Genomic DNA, 20698 nt, shown 5'->3' on the forward strand with positions numbered 1-20698 from the left:
AGCTGGAATATCAGGATTACAGTTTTTCAACGGTTCTATCGTTTTATGTGGACGACGAAGAAGCGCAGAAGCAATAGACGATTGCAGAGAGGCTTGAAGCCATTGGAGGCTGGAGCCTGTACACGGTAGTACGTAGTATAGGGTACTGCAATAGTGTGAGTACGAAGAAGAGTATCAGATTGTGAGGCTACCAGTCGATTCCGAGTTGGGTAAGAAAAATAATTTTCCCATTAGTTTAGTTTTCTCATTAAAGAAATTTTTATTGAAAAAATTCTCAAGAATAGGAAAATTAGACGAACTCAAGGTAGGTTGGGCCAGTAATTACGAGAATGCTTAAAGGAAAAATATTTTAATTTAATTATTAAAATTGAATTAAATGACTTGCCTACCCAACGTTAGAGCTTGATGTTTAATTGAATTTTTTTAATTTTATTATTTTTAATAATAATAATAATAAATAATAATACTAATGTGAACAAATGAATAAATAATTTTTTTAAAATAATATGAATTTTCTAATAAAAAATTAGTTGCAATGAAAATTGATTGGGCTTGAGCTGATTAGACATATTTCCTCGTAAAAAATATCATTAACATAATTAAAATTCAAAACTATTCTTTCTTTTGTTTCACATCTATTTTTTCTTAAATCAAGTAAGACCCAAATATATTTTATTCAAAATTTAAATATTTTCAGCGAAAAACAATGATTATCAAAATGGAAAAGGTCGATTTCACACTAAGACCCCATTAGTGCCCCTAATTGGTAATTTATATCTCATAAAAAGCTAGAAATATTTTTTCTAAGATATATATTTTCAAGAAACCTTCATATAAAATCCTATTAGTGCCTTACTAAGAAATTACATGCTAAATGGACCAGTTAGTGCCTTTTTCAGGTAAATAAATAAAAAATAATAATTAATCTCATACATTACTATACTTATCCGATAATTTTTTAGTAAAATAAATTATCAAATACAAAATTGCCATAAAAAATTGCCTTGTGCTGAAAGTATTACATATTCAAAAAAAATTCATATGGTTTTCTAGCCCTCTTAGTTGGAAAATTCTACCTAGAAAATTATATGATTTTCCTAGTAAAAATTTTCAGCTAGAAAAGTGTTTCCAAAAAACATGAGACACTAATGATCCTTAAAAACATATTTCTACTAGAAATACCTTTTCAGTATTTCCTAGAAAAACCACTAACAGAGCCTAAATTTCCTATTACCCAGAATACATTTTAAAGCAACTCTATAAGGCGTTTCATACGACCAATACATTTTTTATTCCACAAAAACTCTTGAAAATAATTAAAATTAATTTCCATATGACATGTTGAGTGTTTTATCAATAGGAACACAAGTATTACAAATGTAAAAAAATTGAAAAATATTAACAAATGAAAACGTGTATTTTAAGAAAAATATTTTTAGTTTTCCTTGGATATAAATTTTCACCTGGGAACACTAACGGGGCCTAAATGTATCTACAAGTTAAGAACCAATAAGGTATAATTATGTGTAATCTCATGCACATAATATATCCATTCCTTTTGCTTGCTTAGGGTTTTCAAGAGTGACCAATGGGAGGGTGAATTGCCCTCCACCTCTCTCTCTTCTTCCATCTCTTAATATTAATAAAAAAACTAAAACATTTCAAGAACTAGGCAAAGGGACATTGGACCTCCCTTGTAATGCTTCTTGCCTTACATAGTTGGGCCCTGAATGGGGACCGGAAGAAGGAATGGAGTGACCTCTCCCTCCATGACCACTTGTTGTCCAACACCAAATGATATAGGGTAGAAGGGATAGACCAAATTCGATGCAGCAGAAAATTAATTGTTTAAAAGGAATCGTCTTCCTGGTGACACACGATATCGATTCCGATGACTATGTCAAGGCTGAAGCAATACAATAATGGAAGCCAGAATTCATTCCTCCAAACGGCGCCTATAAATCATCCTCACTCGATCCGCCTTCAGCAATCCACCGGAGAGACGAGAAGACCAAGGCGCCGCTCTTAGAAGCAAAACCTGATCAGCTCCGCTACGATGTGATCCAGTCGTGCAGCAAGCCCCAGGGAAGTCCCCATGCAGTCGCTCAGCCAAAGCACGAGAAGCAACACCAGGGCCACGAAAATGGACCGGGAAATTTCTTCAAGTCTGTCAAGGTCAAGGTGGAGAAGATCAAAAAAGACTTCGAGGATCGGTTCGACAGTGATAGCAGCAGCGACAGTGACCATGACAACACCACCGTCAGAGTGAGTCTTTCGTAACATTACTGAAACCCTAGCTGAGCTGATCTCTGCTCCTATGTTTGGTGACTACAGTAGAACAGTTTTGTTCTTATGTTTAAAACTTTTCCCATTGATCAGACGCAGAAACGCAAGGAGAAGGCGCACGAGAAGCAGATTTTAGCAGCAAAAAAGGACTGATCTGGAGTAAATCTGTAGTACCTCTGCCATGAAAATAATTCTGAAATAATGGCCTTGTGCCTTTCGTGGCTGTATGAAATAAGAGTAAAGAATAAATTTCCGTAATCAGAGACCTGTAAAAATCATATTATATACAATCACTTATTTCAGTAATCAGAGACCTGTTAAAATCATTTTTAATCTTCTTCTCGTTAAGTAAGTATTGTGTCAGCCATAACTACAACTTTATGTAGTGAAAAACCATTTGGTGCGATAACCGCAGACGACTGAGGTAACTGTTTCGTATTTTTTACACCAAATGACTTTGCGTATTGGATCAACTCTCAATGTACTATCGATAAGTGAAGACCAAATATATAATTTTATATTTGAATTAGAAATTTAACAAAATTTATGAATACTAGTGTTATATATAGCTCAGTCTCTACTGAATTTAGGGCTATCTTATGCGGCTTCAAGTTACAACAAAAAGAGTACTCGTAGGGTACCAATGAATCTAATTCATTAATTACTGAAATAAGTGATTGCATAGGGGGGTTAGTCCTCAATGAACTTGAAATGAAGTTAGACTTCAATTCATCTTAAATAAATTGGTTCAACTTCACTCATCCTTGGGTGTTAGTGTATACGAGTTCAAGCCCCAAATTGAAAAATATGATATAAACAAAAGAATGAGTAACTTTTTATAATATATTTAAATAGAACATATACCTAAACAGATAATTAACCAAAATAAGCATGGTTACTACACTTATAAGTGATTTAATGTGTAGTATTAAAATATAGTAATATATTAAATAATAAAGTACTATATTATATTAATTAATAATTATAGTTTATAATAAATTATAATAAATAAATAAATAATGTAAAACATAACATAAACGAATATAATAAATAAATAAATTATTTTTTAATAATATAAGATATTTAACATTAAAAATCACTAATTTAATTATAGTAATAAAAATAAATATATTATTTTATCAATAACATAATATATATTTTTACGTATTATTAATTAATAACATATTCCATTGGTTTAGTTAATTATAGCAATGGGATAATTAAACAAAAATCATTGATCAAATGTTTACTTTAACCATATTTTAATTACGATTATTAAATCACTAATTTAATATAGTAATTACAAAATGAATATACTGAATAAATAAAAACAGTTATTTTATTAATAACGGATTATTTTTTAAAATAAATATAATCAAGTTATAATGTTGGTTTAATTTTTCCTAACTTAGGAAAAATTAAATCACAGCGTCGTCTTCCTCACGGCACCGATGCGTCATCTTCCTCATGGGGCCAATAATGGCGGGAGACAACGGCGAGCCAATAGGCAACGGCGACGGAGGCTACGCTCCGAGGATACGTCAAGAGGGAGAAGAGAGGCCGAGAGGCTCTACGACAGCACGGCTCTACGATGGCGACTCTGCAACGGAGACCGAGAGGGAGAAGAGAGGGAGGCCAAGAAGGGAAAAGAAGCCAAGAGGGAAAAGAGAGAGGGAGAAGGGAGAAGAAGCCGAGCGGGAGAAGAGAGCGAGAGAACATAGAGGGGGAGAACATAGCAAAATGAGAAAAAAAAATTCATCGAGGGAGAGAGAAATGCGTTCCACGCAACACTTCATGTGAATGACTTGAAAAATCGGGCTGAAACCCGATTCCCCGATTTTTGCCTAAGAAGATTACCTACGTGATTTAAATGAAAAGTCACTCATTCACCACTAACGGCCTAATTGAATGAATAGAGTAATGCACATGAACTTCTTCTATGCTTCCCAGGGGTGACATCGAATCGAGCCAAGCCCGTGACAGCGGTTAGCCAATACAACCCAACAGACCGATCTGTTAGGTGCGGAAAGCTACCGCCTACAAGAGTGGACGGAACCACTCTGACACCCACCCCGCCCATTCTTGATCGCCTCTCACGGGATTCGAACGCGGGACGTGGCGTGCCCAGCTCTAATACCATGACAGCGGTCAGCCAATACAACCCAACAAACTGATCTGTTAGGTGCAAAAAACTACCGCCTACAAGAGTGGATAGAACCACTCTGACAGCCTGACCTGCCTATGTTCGAGCCGAGTTTAATTTAAATATTTCAAACTCAAGCTCGAGCTGAGCCCAACCTCGAGCCTAACATTGTTATCAAGCTCAAGCCTAATAATTTTAACCGAGTTCGCCCCGAGCTCGAGCTTCAACATTCATTTAAAACTTTTTCAAAATTACATGTCTCATGTTCGAACTCTAACATCCATTTAAAACTTTTCAAAAAATACATGTCAAATAAATTGTTTATAAAATTATCCATGACCTCTACATAAAATTGGGCATGACCTCTACTTAAAATTGGGCATAAAGCTAACATCGAATTAGGCTGAGTCTGAACCTTCCTATGTTCGAGTCGAGCTTGATTTAAATATTTCGAACTTGAGCTCAAGTAGACCTAGCTTCAAGCCTAAAATTGTAATCAAGCTTGAGCCTAATAATTTTAACCGAGTTCGGACTCGAGCTCTAGCCGAGTTCGAGGTTAACCTACATTTAATACTCTACATAAAATATATGTCAAATAAATTATCTATAAAATTATGCATACATTTAAAAAAAATAATGATAGGGGAGGTTCGGGATTGAATCTCGATAATGGATTAAAACCCACCAATATTAATATTTTTTACCCCAAATATGGTCTAGCTTATTTTGTAATTAGAGACTTTCTAGAAAATTATAAGAAATATTTTAAAATTTTCTTAGGAAATTTAAATGGACCTCTTATTCCCTCTTCTAGGGAAATAAATAAAAATTAATAATCAATCTAATATATTACTATACTTATCGATAAATTTTTAATCAAATAAAATGTCAAACACAAAATTGCTATAAAAATTGCCTCATGCTAAAAGTATTATAGCATCAACTGTCAAATGCTTATTCAAATTTTTTCTATACGGTTTTCTAGCCCATCTTGGCAAGAAAATCTTACTTAGAAAATTATATGATCTTTTAATAAAGTTTTCTAATTAGAAAAATGATTTAAAAAAACATGAGGCACTAATAGTCCCTAAAAACGTATTTCTACTAAAATTTGTTTTTCAACATTTCTTGAAAAAACCACTAATAATCTCTAGAAACGTATATATACTAAAATATCTTTTCAATTTTTTCAAGAGTCATGAGGAAGGGACAAAGAGTTTTTTTTTAACTTGTTTATGATCTCGCACGTGTGACTTTCACACGTGCGAAATTGTCTTCGCGTGGGTGGTTTCACTTGTTTATGATCTCGCACATGTGATTTTCACACGTGCGAAATCATCTTCACACATAGGGCGGTTGAAGTGAAGGGAGTCTAGCAGTGCGGGCGAGGACCTGTCGTCGGCAACGGAAACAGAGGCGAAGAAATCGAAGGGAAGGGGATCTAGCGGCTGGCGAGGGGGAAAAAATTCTTCCTCCCCTTGGCAGTGGTGAGGTGAGGAAGCATTCCACACCCCCCCCCCCCCCCCGCCTTTGCTCTCGCTCCCTCTCCGCTCGACGCTCTTGGTCTCGCTCCCTGGTCCCGACTCCCCCGAATCCTACACCGCTCGTTAAATTAACGAGCCGACTCGCGAGATTTCAAGCCGAACCTTGATTCGGTTGAGCTCGGCTCGTTAATTTAAACGAGCCGATCCCGAATCTTGAACTCAACTCAAGATCCAGGTATACTGAATCGAATCGAGCTGAGCTCGAGCCGGCTCAGTTCGAAGCCACCCCTAACGCTTCATAGAGCAGGATAGGCTCCATGTTGCACCAGTTCAGAACCATCCCTAAATAGGATCAAGTGATTCAATCAAATCAAGACTCACCTACAAAAAAAAAAAGAGACCAAATCATATATTAAAGTATTGTTAAAGTAAGCATTTGATCAAGTATTTTTGTTTAATTATTCTGTTTTTATAATTAATTAAACTAAGGATTTATAATTTTTTGGAAATATATTATTAATTTATACTACGTAAAAATCAATCTTATGTTATTATTAATTAATATATTTATTTATTTATTATATTAATTATATTTATTAATATACTAAATTATTGATTTAAGAGTGGTAATTAAAATATTGTTAAAGTAAGCATTTGATCAAGTATTTTTTTAATTATTCTATTTTTTAATTAATTAAACTAAATAATTTTAATTTTTTAGAAATATATTATTAATTTATACTACGTAAAAAGCTATATTATTTTACTAATAAATTTATTTATTTATTATATTATTGACTTTTATTACTATATTAAATTAGTGATTTAAGAGTGATAATTAAAATATTGTTAAAGTAAACATTTGTTCAAATATTTTATATTTTATAATTAATTAAAGTAATTATTTTAATTTTTTTGAAAATATATTATTAATTTATACTGCGTAAAAATCTATATTATGTTATTAATAAAATATTTTATTTATTTATTTATTTATTTATTTATTATAATTATTACTATTATTTTTTTACTTTTTATTTATCTATTTTTTATAACTAATTAGTACACCAGTTAATTTTCACACGTAATTATTGTGTTAATTTAGACTAAACTATAATCTATCTAATTTAATTACTTAGTATATTTATATATTTTTAACACTACATTATTTGTTTGTTTAGGTTAATTATCTGTTTAGGTATATGATTTATTTAGGTATATTATAAAAAGTAATTCATTCTCTTATTTACATTACGGTTTTTTTCATTTTGGACACTAATATAGGGAAGTGTTTTCCGGTGTACTTTACATCTACGACATTAATAACACCAATAAGTAATTCACTTCCCCTTTCACTTTCACTTACACTAAGTAAGTGCACTAACCCCCATAAAAGGTTATTGATTAATAAAAGATAATGCCCAAATATTTTTTTCTCTTCCTTTGTTTATTATCTTTATTCATATTTTTTCTTGGGAATTTTACCAAAATACCAGTTTGAAACAACTTATTTATGAAAACAACGAAGATCTCAACTTATTTGCAAAACTACCGAACTTTGACCTGTCCACTGTATATGTGGATAGTCAAAGGCGACACGTAAGCTTTGACTGCTTACGCATCGCCTTGTCATCAAAGCGATAATGTAGATGAACACAAAGGATGCCACGTCATTATTATTGACACGTCATCTCCCACGTCATTACATGATAAAATTTTGAATAAATTTTAAAAAATTAAAAATCAAATACACTTTTTTATTACCTTATATCTAAAATAAAAAATTATTAAAATTTTTAATAAACAATTAAAAAAATAACTCTTACTTATTTAACACCATTTAATAGCAATTAAAATATTTATTAATTAAAAAAATTATCGTAGTCAAGGTTACTTGTTTGCGCCTTTCAATAATAATGACGTGGCAACCTCTGTGTTCATCTATAGTATCACTCTGCTGATGGGGCGACGCATAAGTAGTCAAAGCTTATGTGTCGCCTTGGACTGTCCACATATACAGTAAACCGGTCAAAGTTCAGTAGTTTTGCAAATAAGTTAAGATCTTCATTGTTTTCATAAATAAGTTGTTTCAATCTGATATTTTTGGTAAAATTCCCTTTTTCTTTTATATTATAAGACGGATTCCCTCGTGTATTTGCATGGCCTTCGTTTTTGCGAAAGGCGCAAACTAGGAACCTTGACTACTTTGGCACATGATTAGATTCTTGTAAGTGAAAGATGTTTCTCACGATCGAAAAGGCTTTAAATCCTCCTCTCACTCCACCGGTTATCGCTTATCGGGTATCAAGATTTCTGGGTGAACGACTAGTGTTGTTGGCATCGCCATGCCTATGCGTATGCGTTCGCTCCGTAGAAACGAATTCGTGGCACACCAGCGACCGGGGCCTCTCCTTCTACCCAAAGCACAGGAGCAGGAAAAGGTCGAGCCAACACATCAAAGCGTCCATGGAGGTCGTCTCATCTCCATCAAAGCCAAGCTGAAGCAGATGAAGAAGCTCTTAACAATATGGTTATGGCCACGGAAATCACAGCAGCAATGACAGTGACGATGAACATAAACCCTATTTTTACCCGATGGCGGCATTGTCCGCACCCTAAACCCCGTTCAGAGTTTCCTCCAATTTGTCACCGTGATGGCAATGCATCCAAAGCTTCGTGTCATTTGGCCTTTTCTCTCTCCCTCTGCTATCAATTATTCTGCAACTCATTGATGTCTTTAATTGCTCCTGTTGTTGCCTGATTTTTTACCCTCAGAGATGGCTGATCAATTTCTTATTACTTTCAAATCTTCCAATTATAAATTTCAGTTTGTTTTAATAGCTTCTCTTTGACAAAAGGAGTCCTAAGGCTTCTCCTTTCATTGTTGCATTGGCCATGACCTTTCCTTTTCCCTTGTATTAGAATTTTTTTTGCAACATGGCTTTCTCCCCATACTTTATTATTGATTTGTGCATGCATGTATTTGATTTCATAGAATTCATCCCCATGGTTACTATGGAGGGAGAAAGGAAGTTGTAATATTTAATTAAAATCTAAGCACAGAGTGATGCAACCTGTATGGTCATGAACTCTATTTGAGTCTTGTCTTCCCAGAAGCTCCTTCCCGTGAGGCGGGTTAAGCAAGAGCGAATGCCCGCCAAATTCGAGGTCTATCTCGTGGTTTACAAAGATTTATTTGCGAGTGATTATAAACTTTTTCGAATTAAGAACCAAGCTTGAATATAAGTACTGACAAGACATTGGATAATGACAAAAACTCTACCTATCGATGAGCAAAGAGGCGTGTTCTCTCTTAATCCCTGCAAGCAAAAACAGAATCTGTGTAGAAATAGACTGGCCAGATCAACTAATTAAAAAACTGAGAAAAAAGCTTGTCTTCGAACCCGTCTTCCGCATCCCAACCTGAAAAGCAGGAAACTTGTGAATCAACAGAAGCAGCGGCAGCAAAACTTTCAGTACAAACTTCCAGACGCCATCAAGAATGAGGGTAAAGATCGTGAAAATGGCATGGAAGTTACTTCATGTCCCTTACAAACCAAGTTCGAGCAGATGAAAAAGAAGTCTTTCAAGGATCGCTATGGCATAGCAGTGACAGCAGCAGAAGCAACAGTCAGTCTTTCTTCGTCACAGTGTCTCGTTGTCGCGTTGTTTTCACTTATTTGCCGTTCCTCTGATCAGTTGAAGGTGCGGGAACAATTCATCTCAACAGCAACTGAACAGTGAAGAATCGATTATAGACTCTGCTTTGTAAAAACAAACGATGATATATTTTCCATCTTTGGCTTGCTGTTTGAAGTTTGAACTCATTAAGGGTGTAACTAATATTCATTATTCTAAAAAAATGACTGTCACTAATATGAATACAAAAACTGTTGTGGTTTACAAAGTACTGCTTCTTCTTCACCCTCAGGAGTTGCAGGGCAGAGAACCGAAGAAGATCCCAGAAGGAATGCCGGTGAATTTTGCCAAAGGCTTGTGGTTGGAAGTGGGAATTAGTCAAGAGTGACTGGCGTGGCGACTGCACTGGCTTATTCAACCAATCTTGTCTCTGGAGCCAATCCGACAATCTCATCCTGAATTCTGTGAAGTTAACGTAACTGTTAATTTAATATTTCATAGTAGCTCATGCAGGAAGACACGTATTTGTTCCTAACCGCTTTCCCACGTTTATCTCTGCCTTTGTTACTCTTTCCCCGTCAAATCGTTCCACTGTCTCGAGAGATAAAGACTTTCCCGCAACGCCACGAAAATCCCTACCGAAATCGGTCCATTTGTAGTTTGTTTCTGGTTCTTTTCAGATTTGCAGATACCATCATTTTTTTACGCTTCCCGGCCGAACTGTGAATTCCTCGTCGGCCTAGTTAACGATGGTGAAAGTTGCAACAGCGCGAGAGAGCCGAATGTACGGTCCCCGGCGGGGGCGGAACCGGTGGGAGTACATAAACGCCGGTCTGTACCTGTTTGCTACGGTCCTCCTTATTGGAGGGTTCTTGACGCTGCTCTCTGAAGCCGGGGACTCCAAAACCGGCCTTGTTGTCATCTTCATAGCACTTGGTATCATTACCGTCGTGAACCTTCATGACCTCACGGCTCATTTGGCTGGGATCGACTATCGCTGGTCGTTGATGGAGTATGATTTGCAGCTGGCACTAGTTGAATTTGCAGTTCCCTGCGTGCACGCACTGGGATCTCTTGTCATCTTGTTAGGCATATGCTTCTTGCTTGTTCAGGTACCTCTGTTCAACTCTAAACTTTACCAACAGTGACCACAACAGTACCGCTCAGAGCAAAAACCAGTTAATGTAGACTGTTACTCTTTTAGCACTTGTGATTGGCCATTAACATCTGTTTCGATGGTGCGAGGTCAGTAACTAAAATGATTTCCTTTTTGGGGAAATTGCAGGGGGAGAAACGCTACGATTTTGGGTTTGAGCAGCTTGTTTTGAATTTACTGATAGCAGGGACGGCTTTATGGGTGCTTGGTTCCATCCATGATCTGTGCCAGTATTATGAGAGGGCAGACGGCCACGTCCAGATTCTCCAGAAGGGTGTCCAAATCCCTCTTCTTCTCGGAAGTTTGTTATTTTTTATCGGCGGGATTCTTAATTCCTACAGCCATTACGGATTAACCCACCGAGGTTTAGAGTTGCTGGTAAGTACAATTTCAAATGCACTGCCTTTGTTATCTGAACTGGCTTAGATCTCTACTCCATTTGATAAGATGTGACGACTCATCTGAATCCTTTTACGCAGAGCACAACCTGGGTTTGGCTGGGGATCTCTGCAAGCCTCTTGTTCTTCATTGGGGGATTCATAAATGTGATCAAGGTGTTTCAGATGCAACAAATGGATGGAGGTAGGCTTGAGAAGCTACGAGGCGGAGCCCAAGAACGGCTGAGCAGAGCAAGGGAGGGACAAGTTCCTTTGATCCTAGAAGAGCAACGACAAAGAAGGATACAGGTTGCAGAGCCCACCACTTACAAAGATGTCCTCCTATCTCGGCCCTGAACGTCGACGAGCCAACTTGGTGGATGACCAACTGCCTGGTGCAGATTAGAGTTGCTTCCTTCTTTGTATTGCCGATACCTGAGAGACCATTGAAACTGGTTTATTTTGATTTATTCTCAAATTGTTGAATACACGATTAACAAAAGCTCAGGTTAGTGATCCCTCTGTTGAACAATGGGTGGCCTCAAACTTCCAGTACGTGAATGGCAGCTCCAGCTTCCCTTCATGAAGATAGCCATGATACATGAACTCGGTAGGTAATGAGCGACTTGGAAATATATATTTTTGAGCATTTAAAAATACCTTGAAAACTGTACATTGTCTGTTAGAATTTGATCATACCATTGGTTGTTAAACCAAATTTTCAAGAAATGGTTAGACTAAACCAAGAACAGATACACTCTTTGTTATCAGGGGCAGATTGAAACCTCTTCAACCGCTACTTTTTTTTTTTTTTATCGATCCAGTCGGTCTATCAGGATTCAGCTACAAGGTCAGGTAAGTTAAAATTTCTATACGTGAATGGCTGGATTATCCCACAAGGGTGCACCCGGCTCATTGTTCTCGATGCCAGTCATTGTCTTCTCTGAGATATCATCAGTTTCGAGATGCATGGTCTGAAGATGCTCATCGAGAGCACAGAAACGGATGCATGGATTCGATGGTTTCAGCAAGCTTTGAATATAATGTTTCCTCTGAGAAGCTGTAGATTTTCCGCCACGTTCCTTGGGCACCAGAAGCCTTGTCTGTAAAACCTTCGTGTAGGTTAACTTGACATGATCCCCACCAGAGTCCATCAAGCTCCTACACGCCCTGGGACAACGAAATGAACTGAAAAGTTAAACTTTTTACATCTAATATGACAATCCTGATACTAATACCAGTACAAGCTCCCAATAAAATAAAAGCGAACCACACCCAGAGTGTAGTTAAAATAAGGTGTTCAAGAGGACAGGATAAGAATCCTCAGAAAACTTGACTTGTTAAATGCTACATTTTATGGTTTCAAAAATCGGGCATGAATAGTGGCCTGCTTTGCTATAAAATGATGTTGATTATTAACATTAATCAATCAAGTGAATAATTAAATTAAATGCTACATAAAATAAAAAATAAAATAAAACTATCCTAGCATAACTTGCGCAGGTTATACTGGCCCATCTTCCTCATGGGAAAGTCTACAGAAGATGACTGACGACAATAATAAAGCAGAGCATCATGAAGAAAATCAAAACATGGGGAGGAAGGAACTTAACGCATTAATAAGAGAGAAGTAACATAATATTGGAATTAACAAAGAGATCATCAGTAGAAAATTAACCATGCACTAAGAGAACCTGAATAATCTCATCACCCTGTCATGTCTCAAAAGAAAGAAGCGTTCAGTCTCTTCTGATGATACCTGATTCTATCTCTTCTGATGATACCTGATTCTATGTCAAACGACTAAAGCAACAGCAACATGCATGTGCAGATGCAACAAAGCAAACCGAGAGCAGAAAAAATAGCTGATTTACTCTATATTTCCTGCCACTTTTCAGAGTCAGGAAAAATAGAAGATCTAAAGAGTAGGGGAGGGACAAGGCGTAGAAAATGGTAGCAGGAGGGGACGGACGTGAGTGCCCAGGGGGTGGAAGGCTAGCACCAGCTCCCCACCACTCCATGTGGCGCCACTCCACTCAAAATAGATATAGAAGACATTTTTTGTACATTTTGTGGCTGAATTAAATAATTTTAACATGGAGAGGGAGGGATTGCTCATTTAATTTTTTTAAGGTGCTATGCATATAATAAGTCAAAAGTTATGGGTCCTATTCCATGGGTATCAGATTTTAGTGTATACAATACACTAGATAAAACCAATACACCCATCCTAATAGAAAATACCATGTACAAGTGATCCCATTTAAATATATGGTAACTAATACGGTAAGTATATAAAACATAAAAGAAGAACTCAGTAAAGAATGGAGAATATGTCACATCTTGCCTTTCAGTAACCAATGTACCAGACATCCAAAATACAGAAAAATAATTCTTCACAAATACAAGCTAACTCATCATAGTTCTAATAAGAATTTGTCCTATATTTTACAAGTTCAAAGAAAGAGCAAAGATTCACCTTTTGGTAGGGATCACAAGGAACCTGGGACTTCATCAAGCGTGAACTGACCAAGTTTACCCATCCGAAATAGAGTGAGAAACTTCTTAGATACCATCATACGAGCCTCCTCACCTGTCTTGTGAACAGATATTTTAAATGCCTTTTGCAGTGCAGCAAACTGCTCATCGATTAAGCTCATTAAATCACTCTCATCATCCATATTGCCCTCAAATTCAGAATAAGTTGAGTAAAGAGCCCTCTGAACTTCAGCCACTACACCCTGTGTAATAAAGATTTGATCATCACTAATCCAGGAAAATTATTTATGTAACCCATAAACATCGCACTCTCATGCCAGTAATGTTGACAGTTGATACAATAAAAAATAAAGAAACAAATGGTCATAAAAGATACAAAGGAAAACCAAACATGATAGATCAATTTTTTTTTTTTAAAAAAAGCTAATTATATAAGATAGCAAAACCCAGATATATATTAGAATTGAAAGGTAACAAATAACCAAGGAAGACAGTAAAAGAACAAAAACAAGAAACAGTTCAACAGCAACAATAAAAGAAGCTTAGAGATAATCATATCATACCCAAAAGCAATGCAGCCATAACCCAAAGGGACAAAAAACAACATATTCAGCTACACCACAGCCAGGCCAGACACCGGAACAAGAGACTACACCTTTCTAGAATGCTTAACAGTAATACCACGGGAAGATACCTTTTGATGCATAATATAAACAAAAGGAATGTTACCTCAATATAGTGGACATCAGAATCATTCAATAATTTCCTCTTCCATGGCAACGATGCTCGTAAATTAACATCCTGATCCTGTTGCTCTTCTAGACACCTTTCTACTCTTCTATGACGCAAGTGTTTCCAATGCAGAGGGGTACTTCTTGTGTTTAATATAGCAAGCAAATATTGAGCAAGACGCTCCTCACCTACAATAGAATCTTTCACAGCCCCTGTATAAGATTGAAAAAGTAAAGTATTAGGAAATAAGATCCAATAAGTTATAAACAAAGGTAACATGATCCACAGGTTCCTTTTCAAAAAAAAAAAAAACATGATCCACAGGTCCTTTTAGAACCATGAAATGGACAAAGTAGCCAAAAAGGCAGAGAAATCAAAAGCATACCAACAAACCAGTAACAAAAGGAGAAAGGTAACACATGAAATACATAAGGCAAATGCCCAAAAAAGGAAGGAAATACATAATAAATAAAATTTTAATTGCCAAAAAAACAATAAAATGAAATACAAGCAGGACAGCTTATTAAAAATGATAATTGACCCTAGAACTCCAGGTTGGTTTTAAATGAAGTTAACATATCTACCTTCATATAACGGCAAGAATTTTATCAAGAAGTTTATAGTGGAGTTTGAAAACCTTCAAGATGACTTGTGAATCATATCCACTTACCCAATCTGAAAAACAGACTTCATCCAATTTTCAGAAAGAAAAAGACAAAGCTTCCGTTCCAGATCCATAAGCACATAAAAGAAAGCACAAAAGCTGACCTAAAAAAGAGAAGCAATAGCTAACATGAAGGCATCAAGAAGAAAGATGCTCGCATCAAAGAACTAATCTGCTCATATAGTGTCATGGCGTATCTAACAACACCTCAATTCTGATTCAGGAATCCTTGACACAGGAACTATGACAAGAATTACCAACCAAATGGCAATAAAATCATAGCTATCATATTTCATGTGTTCGTAATACATGTTAAGGACACTTAATATTTCTGTATCTACTCAACATGCAGAGAGACAGCTCAACACACATAAATACCCTTAAAATAATCATTAAAAATGTCTCCATAAGACGATGATGATGATACACATGGTGCTAGTAAAAACTTCAAAATAGATGGAAAAAAATATAAAAGATATCAAAGACAATCAACCTGTTAATGCAAGTTTCAACCCTGTCTCTACATCTGGTATACTAGGAACAAGTACACCTGGGGTATCAAGGACATATATACTTGGCTGATGTGCTATCTGCAACCAAAATCCATAAGCTTAGTAATGAAAAGTATTGAAAAGTAGACAGCAGACATTTTTTTCTACATAAATTTACAGGATTAAAATTTCAACAACAGAAATACTTCATAACTGTCAACTACGACCATAACAACAAAAGCGCATAAAAGACCAAATTGACACAGAAGCATTCCTTGGGTAAAAACACAAATAAGCTTAGCACTCAATCTTCTTTTGATATCTGCAGTTCCAAAAAGAAAATAACACTCAGAATCCATTTAGGTTTTAGAAGTCAGTCAGCAATCTGACCTTAAATCCTGCAATATCTCGAGTAACACCTGGTAATGGCCCCACAGTGGCCCGCTTGGTCTTCTCCTGTACTACAATAAAGATCATAGAGAGACAAAAAAATACTATACATGAGGCTTCTCCTTAAAAATATATTCTTCTAATAAAATATACTGGTAAGATGATCTTATTTTACAGAAGCTACTTAGATTACATTAGCTGGAAACAAGACTTTACCAGGAAATCGTGATGATGCAATTTGATGGATAGAATTAATAAGCGCTGATTTGCCTACATTAGGAACACCGAGCACCATAACAAGTAGAGTAGGTTCCCTTGAGATCACTTCCTTTAACTTCAACTCCACAAGTGCTAAAAGCTTGGTTCACAAACAACAAATTAGAAGAAGCCAAAAACAAGACAAAGGTATTAAAACACAAGAATAGAAAACAAGCACAAAGCAATGCAAGAACACTTCTCGTCCACGCCTAAAAGAAAGAAGAAAAAAATGCATACAATATGAAAGTACAAAACAACGAAAGAAGGCTTCCAGGGTACCCAGGGTAGTCTAAAATATAAATAGCATTACTACTTTCATTTAAAATAAATATGCTAAATTAAATAAAAAATCAGTGAAAGATATCTTCCCAGTTCAGCACAGACTAACCTTTTGTACAGAAGTTCTGTTGTGTGCATATATTGGAAGGCAGTCTTGCTTTTGTGATTCAAAATGTCTAATCCATTTCTGCCAGAATCACCAAAAAAAAAAAAAAAACAGAGAGAGAGAAGCAAAGATGAAAGATATTCATGCAAATTAGAAGAAAAGGCTCAGTAATACAAACAACAACTCTGCTTGAGAAACAATAAGAAATGATAGCACTAGCCAAGAGCAACAAAACTAAATGTATAACCCTGCACAAAGGACCATAAGAATGCTATGCTTCGACATAGATAAAAAGTTTTTTTCATGCGAGGAACAATGACATAAATCAAAAGTCCTATACCCTCAGATACATTTCTCATTCTTTTATAGTAATTAAACTATTAAAAAACTCAAATAGTTTTAAAATTTATAAACACACTTTCTCCCCCAAATAATTGTCAAGGTTCGGGAACTTTTGCTCTCTCTTCTAAATTAAAAAATGAGCTTTCAAAAGTTATAATATGGTCCATTCCAGATAGGCAATAAATATGATATGTACTTACAAATTGGGTACTTATGGTTACCACATGAAACAATGTGACCGTACCTAAAATAAATTGTGAGATTAATAGTGTTGTCAGCTGCACATATACATATCAAAGCTACCAACATAAAAACATGATAAGATGCACGAGAAAGATCCACACCCACATTATCCAAGAAGGGGACTTCTTTTTTCCACCCAAGGTAAAAGAACCGAGTAGGGCTCCTGGATGTGCTTGTCATTGAATGTTTACAGCCCTAACTATGACCTAACACATAGGTAAACTCTATGACTTACAAAGATCAAACCCATCACAATATTGTTTAATGATAACACTAATCCACTTACATGCATTATATTTGGATTTGCCAAATCTTTCTTGTTTAGAGCGACAACACGTCTTTTACTGGAAAGCACGTCTTGCAGATCGTCATTTACGGATGTTAAAGGGATCTGTCAATCATCCAAGAAGAATCAACTGATATGCTAGAAAATGGAATAGGATCAAAGATTTAACTCAGAAACACACAGAAACATTTCCCAGCCTTTGTCACCAGTTCAAATAAAGATACAAAACTTGGATTCCATACAAGTAGGCATTACAGAAAAACTTGTTCTTTCAGACAATAAAAGAGTTGAAATAATGCTGGATTTACTAAGAGAGACAGAGAGAGAGAGAGAACAGAGCAGAGCATTAAAGGATAGCTGAGAAAGTTCGCAACAGGATAAAATTTAAATTATGAGATGTGGTATGAAATCTCCTCTTCTAAAAGGTGGAATTAACTGATTCAGGAGAATTTAAGCAGTGCAAAAAAAAAAAAAAAATGTCGGTAATGATTTAAGCTCCTTGGAGGCAAATACTTTTGAGTGCTTCCAACTGAAAACAAAAGGGACTCACCTTCAATGATGAGGGACTACAGGAAGTTTTTGAATAACCCAGATAATTAAGCTATGGATTTTCCACTTTCAAGGTGTCTTTAATACTGAAAGAATCAGAGAAAAGTATGACAACTATCCCCACATGATCATGAATTATGCCCCAACAAACAGCTGGCCCAAGTTCCCCAACAACCTGACATCAACTTTGAGTGCCATACACATTTCAGTGAAGAAAATTGACTTGAGGAAGATTGAAATTTGTTGCCTTTGGAATTGGATATCAGTTCAGTGCTTGCAAACTAAAATCAGTGTTGAGATCCTATCAACAGCTGCCCCTATTAAGTTCCTTTGAAGACATTGATTCCTAACCTTCCATAAGCCCCATAGTCCACAGTTACTCTTCAGGTCGAATGGATTTTTGCTAGCTCCAGAACAATATAGTGGAGGCATTACGTAACAGAAAAAGCAGGCCCCAAAATCTGCTAAAAAAGAACTTTAAAAAAATCCATGTAGGGCTGAAAAAGGCCATATTATTCATCTAAAGGGAAGAGTAGTCCCACAGGAAATAGCTCAGGTAAGACAATTTTGAACAATTCAAAGTTCAATTCAGCACATGTTTAAAGGCATCAGCAGAGATGCCTCAAGAAAAGGTACTCTCTCAACAAACAAGATTCGATCTGTAAAAACAAATCTACTTACTGTTTCTAAAAGGGCCTTGGAAGTTCGATGTGGGTATTGCTCTAGACTGGGAGGTCTATGAAAATTACAAAAGGAAATGAAAACTTCTTGATGGAACCTCTATCTGATTAAAATATCCATTTCCAGAAAAGATGCACCACTCCAGTTAAAGTAGAGTCTTCTCATCTTATTCAAAGTCTTCCTTTCACTAAAGTTCCACACTAAAATCAGCCATCAAAAGCAAAATCAAGCCTCAAATTCAACATATCATTCCTAAAAATCTGGTGTAGAGCTTTTGCTCAAAGTAGTATTTTCATTGAACAAAAACTGATTTAATATACATACATACATATATATATATATATAAGCAGCACACTGCATGCTAACATGAAACAGGCAGAGAGCTATCAAGGGATTCAAAGTGAAAGAGTAGAAAATTATAACACAAGAAAACGTATAACATACAAATATATTTTTTATCACTGCAGGATCTGGTAGCACATAAGCTTAATGAAGTGGACAGATAGAATGGCATGCATAAGTGGCTAACCCGGGCATCTCTCACTTCAATGACGAGGTCAGCAACTTTAAGCCTATCGCGTATAGCACGAGTAGCAGCAGCCATGTGACCGGGAAACCAGTTTATGGCCCCACCACCCAAATTGAAACCCATTTCTCCAACCTTCTTTGCAATCCTCAAACGGTTCACCATTGCACTATTCTGGCTAATTTTCGCTCAATCTATCACAGTCATACTGGTAGGAAAAAAAATGGAATCATACTTGAGCTTCAATTAAACCACTAAGCCTGCAGAATAAAGAATTGAAGGTTCAGGTCTGGTGTATGAATCAATCCTGCCTTTTGTCAATTAAACATATCTTCTATGAGGGTATATGTCAAATGATGTCACCATTTTCAATATCTATAACGAATGATGTCTAACAACTCTGTGTATTAAATTCCAAGAGAAGACATAATCCAGGAATTGAACAAAAAGTGTATGTATATTTGAATCTAAACTGAAGAATAGAAGCCAGAACACAGTTCATTTCGGTGTTGTATTGTGAAAGCCAAATCTGTAGGGGCTACTAACAACATTCTCAGTGTAAAAGTAGACCTACAAAAAACCTACATACTGTAAACGTCAGAAACACACGTATTGAACAATAGGATTGTTTTGCATTTACCATTCCAGGAAGGGAAGAAGAGGGACTCTCGGTGATTGCTCTATTTCAATAACATTCTTTTATTCTTAAGTGGACCATAATTCTGTACCAAAATCTCTAAGACCAGCGTGGGCAGTGGAACTGAAACAGCAAAGGTATGACAAGGTCAGTTAACATCCATTTCAAGCTGTGCTACGGATCATTAAATATGAACCAATGTGCAAATTAAAAAAAAATAAAATAAATTAAAAAAACAAGGACGCACAATTTTTAAGAGAAATAAAAAATGAACCTTCTGCAAAGAAGAAAAACTAAGCCTTATTCAACAGATGAAAGATTTCTATATCGACTGAGGGAGTTTATTAGTTTCAAAAGAATTAGAAATAAAACAAAATATCGACAAATTTGAATAGCCAGCCTCCAAGTCATCCATTTTCTACAGAGAAAACAAAAACCAAAAAAAAAAAAAAAATACGAAAGAGAAAGACACACACACACACACACAAATTTAATCGCAAAAACTGAAAACTTTTCTTCGGTAGTCTCCTAAAACAGAACGACACTCTTCCTTCCACTTCATGAAAATAAACGTGAATTATAAGAAGAAGAAGACCAGAGCGAAAATAAGAAAGCAGAAATAGCAAAAGTAGTAGACGACGAGAAAGGTAAGAAACAGCTACCACAAGCTCCGCATGTCTGTGACAAGGGTGGTGCCAGTCCGATATCGAGTATGCTGAGAATTAGAAACCCTCAGGTTTGAAAGTGGGCCTTGGCGGGGGCTGAACCGGCGGGTTCCCCTTGAGGCTTGGATTTTCTGACCCGCTTACTCTTCTACTCGTGTATAGTTTGTATCATTATTAGGGGGAATTTCATCTTCATCTCTTACTTCAAAATCATTCCATTTATCTATATGAGCTTCATCTTTAAACTTTATATATGGAAAATAAT

At 36.0% G+C, this 20698-nt stretch overlaps 2 protein-coding genes across 2 annotated transcripts; one reads left to right on the forward strand and one right to left on the reverse strand.

Annotated features, from left to right (window-relative positions):
• Positions 1-10301: 10301 nt before the first annotated feature.
• Positions 10302-11629, forward strand: LOC137961899 (uncharacterized). The gene is made up of 3 exons (XM_068808518.1): positions 10302-10664; positions 10838-11086; positions 11188-11629. Exons 1-3 carry the CDS (start codon positions 10302-10304, stop codon positions 11440-11442), a joined length of 867 nt encoding a protein of 288 aa, XP_068664619.1. The 3' UTR covers positions 11443-11629.
• Positions 11630-11720: 91 nt separating this feature from the next.
• On the reverse strand, positions 11721-20467 carry LOC137961898 (short integuments 2, mitochondrial). The gene is made up of 11 exons (XM_068808517.1): positions 20431-20467; positions 19772-19891; positions 19135-19391; positions 17376-17480; positions 16508-16585; positions 16078-16219; positions 15862-15932; positions 15474-15570; positions 14314-14528; positions 13565-13826; positions 11721-12255 (listed from the first exon to the last, which is right to left on the reverse strand). The coding sequence occupies exons 3-10, from the start codon at positions 19294-19296 to the stop codon at positions 13578-13580; spliced, it is 1119 nt and encodes a 372-aa protein (XP_068664618.1). The 5' UTR covers positions 19297-19391; positions 19772-19891; positions 20431-20467; the 3' UTR covers positions 11721-12255; positions 13565-13577.
• Between the last annotated feature and the right edge of the window lie 231 nt (positions 20468-20698).

Source organism: Aristolochia californica, unplaced genomic scaffold, assembly GCF_029961685.1.
Source record: "Aristolochia californica isolate CCGP_79_NKW_82.1479 unplaced genomic scaffold, dmAriCali1.0.hap1 SCAF_4, whole genome shotgun sequence".
NCBI classification, from domain to species: Eukaryota; Viridiplantae; Streptophyta; class Magnoliopsida; order Piperales; family Aristolochiaceae; genus Aristolochia; species Aristolochia californica.

Excerpts from the sequence above, each read along its gene's own strand:
- LOC137961899 (XM_068808518.1), top strand. The coding sequence starts at position 10,302 with ATGGTGAAAGTTGCAACAGCGCGAGAGAGCCGAATGTACGGTCCCCGG. Across the intron at positions 10,665-10,837 it reads TATGCTTCTTGCTTGTTCAG|GGGGAGAAACGCTACGATTT; the intron begins GTACCTCTGTTC and ends GGGAAATTGCAG. Across the intron at positions 11,087-11,187 it reads ACCGAGGTTTAGAGTTGCTG|AGCACAACCTGGGTTTGGCT; the intron begins GTAAGTACAATT and ends CCTTTTACGCAG.
- LOC137961898 (XM_068808517.1), bottom strand. The coding sequence starts at position 19,296 with ATGGTGAACCGTTTGAGGATTGCAAAGAAGGTTGGAGAAATGGGTTTC. Across the intron at positions 15,933-16,077 it reads TGCATCATCACGATTTCCTG|TACAGGAGAAGACCAAGCGG; the intron begins GTAAAGTCTTGT and ends TCTTTATTGTAG. Across the intron at positions 15,571-15,861 it reads GAGATATTGCAGGATTTAAG|ATAGCACATCAGCCAAGTAT; the intron begins GTCAGATTGCTG and ends TTTTGGTTGCAG.